At 36.0% G+C, this 8608-nt stretch overlaps 2 protein-coding genes across 2 annotated transcripts; both read right to left on the bottom strand.

Moving 5' to 3' along the window:
• Positions 1–1468: 1468 nt before the first annotated feature.
• On the bottom strand, positions 1469–3527 carry LOC124301641 (SWI/SNF-related matrix-associated actin-dependent regulator of chromatin subfamily B member 1). Its single transcript, XM_046756972.1, has 5 exons — positions 2724–3527; positions 2509–2636; positions 2103–2415; positions 1806–1982; positions 1469–1691 (listed from the first exon to the last, which is right to left on the bottom strand). Exons 1-5 carry the CDS (start codon positions 3173–3175, stop codon positions 1652–1654), a joined length of 1110 nt encoding a protein of 369 aa, XP_046612928.1. The 5' UTR covers positions 3176–3527; the 3' UTR covers positions 1469–1651.
• Positions 3528–5007: 1480 nt separating this feature from the next.
• On the bottom strand, positions 5008–8607 carry LOC124301639 (zinc finger protein 502-like). Its single transcript, XM_046756969.1, has 3 exons — positions 8331–8607; positions 6502–8064; positions 5008–6344 (listed from the first exon to the last, which is right to left on the bottom strand). The coding sequence occupies exons 1-3, from the start codon at positions 8496–8498 to the stop codon at positions 5529–5531; spliced, it is 2547 nt and encodes an 848-aa protein (XP_046612925.1). The 5' UTR covers positions 8499–8607; the 3' UTR covers positions 5008–5528.
• Position 8608: the final 1 nt, after the last annotated feature.

The raw sequence follows: 8608 nt of genomic DNA on the forward strand, positions 1-8608 counted from the left end.
CCCCTCCATTCGCCGCTTCCTTTTATCAACTCTTCACGAAAACCCAGCCGTATCACACCACACTTGCGACAGCGTTTCTACACCATTCTACACGTAATTGAGTGGCGTGGCCCCTTAACCCCCACCCTTTCGGCTCCGCGAGTACCCGCGAGACACGAATACCCCGGACCCCGCTTCACCACAGCGGTAATAGCCGGCGGGGCCGCCGGCAAAGAGCGGCACAAACAGCAATCCCAGCATGTCTGTGAATCTCGATTCAGTGATTTGGATAGTAACTACAGAAATTGTTACTACTGCCTCATTGGAGCAAGCAATCCCGTTCCCGTTTTAATCTTCGGAGAATGTCTATATGGCGCGTACTATTAGCATCTACTATTTTTCATTAGATCCGCGATTGTTGAACACTTATTGAAAACATCACATTATGAAGACTGAGTTCCAGCCAATCCAGCTGTAATGAATAAACACTGACCTTTTCAAGCCAGAGTTTATTGTCGAAACTATAAATAACTGATAGTTGACTGATAACAGAAACTTTTCTTTTTTGATTCCAATGAATCGGTAACGTTATCTTGTAGTATTATAGTTTGAGGATTGTTCAAGAAACTGGAATCTCAATTACTGATCATTCAAGATTCCTCGTGCAACGAGTCTGAAGTTTTTTTTTACGCATCTTCTGAAATGGAAGTTTGAATTTTTAACTAGAACTATGTATCAAAGAGTTTAGATAACCTGAAATCCTAGTCAATACATAAATTGAAGATAAATACACGCAACATGGGAAATGCAGTATTTTAAATCCTTGAAACTTTCTGAGGATTACATTGAACTTAAGACTTGAAATTAAAGTTGGTAAAGATTGACTTAATGTAAGAAGCTTCTTGTTTCTACAGCAATTTATGAGATCTTGAAGTGATGTTGAACATTGTTAATCAAGTCTGCACTCTGTTGTTAGTTTAGGCTGAGCTGTATCTTATAAAAATATGTAACAAGCATACTGCCTTGTTTACTCAATTCACAGTAATGGTATCGCCATGGACGTTGAATGTCACAGTCTGTTGTTCGTAACTTCATCAACGGGCACACGTACCACGTAAGAATATTTTTAGCTATTGCCAAGAAGCAAAATTTAGGTACATATGCCAAAGTTGGAAATAAATCTCTATTGAATAAATCTTTATCAAAGTTTCACAATCGTAAATGTTTATCACGTATTACATCAACTTGTTATTTTTTTCTGATATTACTGCTCAAGTTCGATCAGAATTTTTTTGAAATGATAAACATCAAGCTACTATCTGATAATGCATAATCTGGCAAATGAATTTTAGATAAATAACAGTCATTGGTTCACAATTTATTACACTCTGTCCTATCTATACGATAATTGTATTGCCCACGAGCTGTATTACAATTTTATAGTATAAGTTAATAATAGATACGACAAGAATAGGATATTATTTCACGCTGTACTGTAATGACATTTATTAGGCATATTCATTCGATCACATTAGTAGCAAGACTATTGATGACACGTAATCAAGTTAAATACCGTTGTCACACAACATTTAAATACTGAATGAACTGCAGCATGACATGCTGCACTGGTTATTCAAGTTTAAATGCAATCGATTATATTCATCTTTTAATTTTACCACCCTGGTGTAGTATTAGCCAATCTCCGCATTCGTCTGTAACATAAATAGTTATTGGTTCCAAATTTTTTGTAAAATAGCTTTTGGATTAGATGAACATTTCAAAAAAAGAAACGTACAAAAATGCTGATTAATTAATTTCTATCTTACCGAGTGTTTCTGTCTTGATCTCGTATCTTCTTTTCCATTTCTGCGTCAGTCAAGGTCTCAAGGAAAGGAGCCCATTGGTCGGCTTCTGAAGGAGGTCTAAATGGTACTTCAACAGTTGGCAGTGGTGCTTCAGAAAATGCGTATGTTCTTTGATGCCATGACAATTGACCTCTGACGCTACAAGTTTTGATTTTTCGTCATAGAATAAAAATTTATATTTATGATATAACACACCAAAACAATATAGTAAGCTTGAAATTGAATTTCACATCAATTCAAAGTTTGTTAAATTTTCACCTATAAGCAATGGCGGTGACAAATTCTCCTCCGAGCCCCAACTCTGCGCAAAGCTTCATTGCAAATTTTTCTGGATTATTCTCTTTCTCAGACATATCCCATTCAACTTGATCTACCAATGACGTATTTCCAACGTGGATATTTAACTTAATAATGACTCTCTGATCACATTGATCTTCCAAGATAGTCTCTTGAGGGAATGCTTCAATTTGTTGTCTAATTGCTTGTGCGATAGCAGGGACAAATGTTAAGGGATTCAGATCCAAGTCGTCACACAAGACTTCTGCAAACTGTTCTGGTGTTATAAGGCTTTCTGTAAAAGGCAACAATTTCGTTGGTCAAAATAGGATGAAAATTAGTTAAATTTTATGATCTATGTGAAACTTGCTACAACTAATCACACTACCATTCTTGTTCCATGTAAAAGTATCTCTAAGTTTTTGCCCTTCAATTTCCATGTCCAAACGTATTGGGACAAGCATTTCTTGTTGAGCAGCATTTTCTAAATTTGCAGATGGATCTGTATCATCGAAGCTGCATGAAGATGAGATAAGATAAAAAATGATATACAACTTTCTTGTTCAGCAGTGTATGAGAAAGAAAAACCATAAATGTTCTTACCATAGAGGAAAAGTTCTGACTTTTTTAGTATGAACTCTATTGCGATTAATGGGCGTAGCTTGCGGTACAGCATCGAGATGCGAGCTGTTTGGTAAACTTGGAACCCAGGACATAGATTTTTTAGATTTTCCTTCCCTAGGAGCAGGTGGTTCGGTTGAATGGACCGAAACAGCCTTGTATTTATCATCATTGCCTTCTATAATGTCTTCAACTTCACTGGCACGTAACAAAGACACGCTGGAGGCGAGAACATGTTGACTAAGACCAAGTTCCACAAGTTTTTTTCTTTCGTCATTGGTTATAGATCTTCTGAACATGCCAGGGTATCTTTTGTACAAAGAACCACGAAAGAGACGCAAATAATTACCGACTTCTGAACCGATGCAATAATATTCTCCATTTTCTTCAACTTGAAAACTTATGGGCTTATCGCCATACGTTCGTAATGCCATTTTATCGACTTTAATTAACTTTAGCCACTAAGTTTCTGTGTCTATACTGTGATTAATGCGGTATTTTAACAATTCTTGCTTTTAATATAGAGGCCGGATTGTTGTTTGAAGCATTAGTTGGATATGAAACAAACGCTTGTTCGTGCGGTTTTCAACCGCTGCGTTGATAGTTGTTTAGCTACGCGGAAAGACTACGAAAAATCGTAATAGCTGTCAATTTTCCATTTGATTATTGCTTTTGTCGTATTTGGTTGACGTCTAGAACACTACACAAACTAGGTTTCAGATTCTAACCTCTGATTCACTCAGCGTCAGTAAACACGGATTATAAAACAATAAGAGAGGACCAGCAGACAGCAGCGCTAATGCCAGCTAATGCTAACAGAGTTTGGAATCTGATCTTTGAGCCGTCTACTTACCAAAAACCGCCACTACGAGGCGCTGATTTGAAATCGAAAATTTGTCACGTAATCGCTAGTAAACTTTCAAATTAAATTTGAATGTATTGTTTAGGATTCATCATTAATTATTTCTTTTGGTTCTGTAAGTAAAGATTGGGTAAATGATTTGCGGGTGAAAAGTTGTAAGTTGAAATAGATAAAGCTATAATTAGCTGAAACAAACGAAAGAGTAATTAGCTGATTGTGAGATGGGCCAAAAGATAATTAGTTAAAACAGACAAAAATATGATAAGTATGATAAGAAATGTATACATGTATATTCTGTATAGAAAAAAATTGCAAACCCGACAAAACATTTGCTTAAATAGCCTTCAGTAAGGCTTGTGGAATAAAAAATAATACGATTAGTATAAAAATGTTTTGTACACCATCATCAACAATATTGAATGAAACTTGAGAAAAGGTTTCATACTATACAGTCCGTGATTATTGCCGCGCATTTTTGTCAGAACCGAGAAGTATCAAGTCAACGCGCAAAAGATATGGTCAAAACTGAAGATTTCATTGGGTGGAGGCTCTTGGAATAAAGAAATGTAGTGTATTCTTCGCTTATATTTTCGATTGTGATCTTTGTATAAGGTCCAGTCTTTTTTTTTTAGTCATGAATATTCAGTCTGAATTTCTGTCATCTTGGGCTAATCGAAAAGCAGAAAAACTTAAGCGCATTATAGTGAAATGTAATAGCGGTTTTCGTGTATGCTTTTACACAGTATTGGCAAAACCGACACGTAAACGGCGCAAGCGATTTGCGTGGTTAATCGATGCGTAAAAAAACGTGATCGATGAAACTGTAGAAAAAAGCAATGAAGGAAAATCCAATCAGTTCGGTAGACGACGGCAGCGTGTACATCAAAAATTTGTAGTCCGATGTTTCTGTTGATTTCTATTTTCATCCACTGCATGTTAGCAGACAAAAATAGCTAATCAGCTAATAATTATTAAATAAATAATCTTATCTCCTCTCGGTTGGTTCATACTTTAAATATGATTCTCGAACCATCTGTCCAGATCTAAAATTCAAGTCACACTTTTTAAATTTGACCATGTTCACTGAACTACGAACGTAGCAAAATATTCAGACACGTAACCCTTAACTCAATTTGCACGAATGCATAAATTACTCCTACCACTTCGTGCCTACCACTTTATTCACGTTTCGCTGCCGGAAAGCGAGTGACGCTACGCAAAATTCGCTCGTCGCGCGAGTTTGATCGCTCGGAGCGAACTGTGCACAGTAGTTAAACACGACGCGAGCTGATGTTTACTGAATTGAACGGGATATGTGACAGATTATAGATAAAGAATATAATACAATACAAAAAAAATCATTTCATAATATATCTAACTTAAAAACATATTTTAAAAAGTGGGTTATAATTTTATAAAAACTTTATTATAAAATAATGTTGTGTGTAGGTAGTAATATAAATTTACTTTTATGCAAATATGCTACATGGATGAAGTATTTGATAACTATGCAGCTTCGTACTACGACAGATAGTCCGCAGGAATTTCAGCTCTGCTTACACTATATACATTTTATGTTGGATTTAACCGTCATCTATCTGGATATTGATTATTCCACTTCTGACTGATACACATGGGCGCTCTTAGAATACCAATAATGCCTATATTAATCATATCTGTCCGTTCAAAAACTGGTACCGTTAAGTGAAGTAATTCTAAAACTGATGAGAAACGGAGGTAAACACTTTTTTTACATGATTGCAAGTAAAATGATTCCTCACAGAGTATAAAGAGTACATCAAAATATATTTACATTGATTAGCTTTTTTCCTTCTTTGTATAATGAAACGATTCTATAGAATTCTATAGGAAAATAAAGCATTCAGTGATAAAAAGACCTTACCAAATTGATAATCCGTACTATGTTACATATTGGGATAAATTGTATAATAAGGATTTTTCAATTGCTTTCCATCTATTGCATAAAAATGAGGGTCCCCAACTGAAAAGGACTGACTGATATGGGTTGGAAGAGTTTTTTGACTCTGAACAGCCGTGACCAAATACTGTGGCGTTGGAGGTTGTGCAGCCTGAGGTTCGCTGGGAACAATTTTTCTTTGGGAGTAAATCAACATTTGTGGTACTGTGGAAACGTCATTTTGATTGGCATTATCAACCGCAACTGTATAGGTGGATGCTGATCCTGATAATTGTTGCGCTCTGCATTTTTTTGTATGAGCATATAAAGAGCCAGCATTATTATAGCGCTTAGAACATATTTTACATGCATATGGTCTCTGGCCAGTATGAGTATAAGTATGTTCATTTAGGGAAGTCAATCGTCTGAATGATTTCATGCATATTTGACAGTGATATTTCGCTTCTCCTGTATGCATCGTTATATGTCTAGCTAACGTATTAGCTCTAGCAAATGCTCTACTGCAATACTGACATATGTATGGTTTTTCACCACTATGTGTGCGGAGATGCAACTGCAAATATGTACTCTTTGTAAATGCTCTACTGCAAACATTGCAAACGTATGGCTTAATTCCTGTATGAGTTCTCATATGGGCTACTAGCGATCCACTTTGTGCAAAGCACTTACTGCATACTTCACAAAGGAAACGTTTTTGCGGCTCTTTGATGCGTTTGTGTCGTTCCATATGGTTGGCCAATGATTGCGCCTGCGCAAATGCCTTTGGACACATAGCGCATTGATGAGGTCTGCACTTTTTTTCCTATCAAATCAATCAGTCAGTTATTTTTCAAATATAGACAAGATTCATATAATTGAATAAAATTTGAATCAACAAGTTTTACTTTTGCAAAATTGTGAAAACTATCGGACAACTAAAATTTATGAATTCGCAATACTAAATGCAAAGAATATCTCACCTTCCTTTTGGATTCGGCACCTTCATTTGGTCTACTTTCGTTATCTGTATCCTCATCTTCATCATCAGATGCCCCAAATATTTCTGCTTTGTGTTTGGACTGCTCATGATCTTTGAGTTTATCTAATCTAGAGAATTCCTTTCCACATGTTGAACAATTGAATCTAAGACCACTGTGGGTAGATACATGCCTTTTCAGGTTTCCTTTTGTTGCAAAAAGTTTACCACATTGAGTGCACTGTAGACCTTCGAGAGGTAAATCGTCGTCGTCGGATTCGTTTATTTTGGAATGAGACGAATCAGTTTGATGCTCCAGCGATTCTTCTATCGTTGTCAGCGGCATGGAATGATTATCTGAATTTTCACATTTTTCATATTCAGGGTGAGTCTTAATGTGGGAAAGAAATGATTTTTGATAGGTGAACTGTTTCGCACAGACTTTGCATTTCATTTTATAATTTTTTTTATCTGTTTTCTGTTTGTATATCGAAATGTCAATGTCTTTCTCTAACTTTTCCCCTTTTCTATCAGTATCTATTGCACCACAGTTATTATCAATATCAACTCTGTTATCATTTTTCAAAGAATCATGATTATCTGACACATGATTCTTCAACTTTGCAACAGTTGAAAATTGTTTGTCACACAAGTAGCAAACATATCTCAATTTAGTTTTGTGCTTGTGAATGGTCATGTGTCGTTGCAAAGCTAGATTTGTGGCAAAGCTCTTGATACAGTGAGGACATTTTCGTCTGCTGGTTCTCGTGATCAATGGTTTCTCTTCGTCACTATCATTCATTTCTTCATTAAAAATTTGACAATTGTTGGGTTTTAATTTAACCGATTCAGACGAAACATCAGCTTCGTCTTCCCCTTCAGAAAGTAAACTATTTTTTAATTCAAACTTGAGATCATCATGAAAAATAATTTCATCCTGATTGTTCCTCTCTCCTTCTAACAATTCACATTCCTCTGACAATGGCATATCCTCTTGTTTAATGGGTTCTGGTTCAATATTTTGATCTGTCGAATCAATTAATTTACCTACTGTAACACCCTGGTCATCCAGCAATATCTCTGTACTCTCCAAAGCAGATATTATCTCCCGCTGGCTGAAATCGTCATCTTTCTCTATTTGCTTATCAATTGATTCAGCGCTTAGGCTTTTGTCCTGCATTTCCTCCTCTTGTGAGGATTCGTTACCACTCATGCACTCCTCACTGATTTCAAAAGCTACTGTACTTTGTTTATCATCAAAATTAGTCAATACTACACGGTTCATCTCTTGTGCAGCTTGCGATTTTGATACACTCTGCATTTCCAATTCCTTTATTCCTGTTTGCTGATTAGGAATTTCATCAGCAATGGCTTCCGTGATAACATCATTGATCGATTGTGATAATAACTCCTTAGCTGCATCTCCGTTTACTTTTAAATTCGATAGCAATATTTTACGTAAAGCAGCATCAGATTTTTCAACCTGACATTTGAAATCATATGACATATCCAATAGCTGACGACATGAAAAACAAATAACACTTGGGAGACCGTCGCCGTGTTCTACCTGTAAAAATGTTTAAAAATACATTGCCAATAATTTGTAAATTGAATTGTTAAGAAGTGTGAAGTAATGATAGTAGTAGTGTAACAAACAAAATACAAAGAATTGTTTATATTTCAAATGCAGTCTGGGTGGTTGAATAAGCGACGTTTATTGTTACCAACTGATCGAAAATTAGTTCTGATGGCAAATATGAATTGGAAAAATAAAACATGTTGATGATCGTAATATAACAGTGATGATACGGTTGAAAATGCCCAAAAACTAACCTGTATAGCTGCAAACGCCATGATTTTTCTTGGAATATCCTCATCATTTTGGAATAATTCCCAAAACTGGTTGCAATTTTTTAAACAAATACGACACTCCTGGATAGAAGCTAACTGAACTTGCGAAACACATTCGGCTGTTTCTATTTTTTCCACTTCCATTTCCATCACGAAGAAATACTCCGCTGAGCCCCGTCTTGCTGCGCCATTTGCTTGATTTTACTTTAAGTGACGTAGCGCTTAGTAAGGTAGACTGGTGGATGTGTTCGAAAATCTTT

Source organism: Neodiprion virginianus, chromosome 3 (genome assembly GCF_021901495.1).
Source record: "Neodiprion virginianus isolate iyNeoVirg1 chromosome 3, iyNeoVirg1.1, whole genome shotgun sequence".
NCBI lineage: Eukaryota > Metazoa > Arthropoda > Insecta > Hymenoptera > Diprionidae > Neodiprion > Neodiprion virginianus.

Coding starts and splice junctions, on each gene's coding strand:
- LOC124301639 (XM_046756969.1), bottom strand. CDS start 8,498: ATGGAAATGGAAGTGGAAAAAATAGAAACAGCCGAATGTGTTTCGCAA. Junction 8,065..8,330: donor TGGCGTTTGCAGCTATACAG/GTTAGTTTTTGG, acceptor ACATTTTTACAG/GTAGAACACGGCGACGGTCT. Junction 6,345..6,501: donor GTGCCGAATCCAAAAGGAAG/GTGAGATATTCT, acceptor TTGATTTGATAG/GAAAAAAAGTGCAGACCTCA.
- LOC124301641 (XM_046756972.1), bottom strand. CDS start 3,175: ATGGCATTACGAACGTATGGCGATAAGCCCATAAGTTTTCAAGTTGAA. Junction 1,983..2,102: donor GTCACCGCCATTGCTTATAG/GTGAAAATTTAA, acceptor CAAAACTTGTAG/CGTCAGAGGTCAATTGTCAT. Junction 1,692..1,805: donor GATCAAGACAGAAACACTCG/GTAAGATAGAAA, acceptor TTTATGTTACAG/ACGAATGCGGAGATTGGCTA.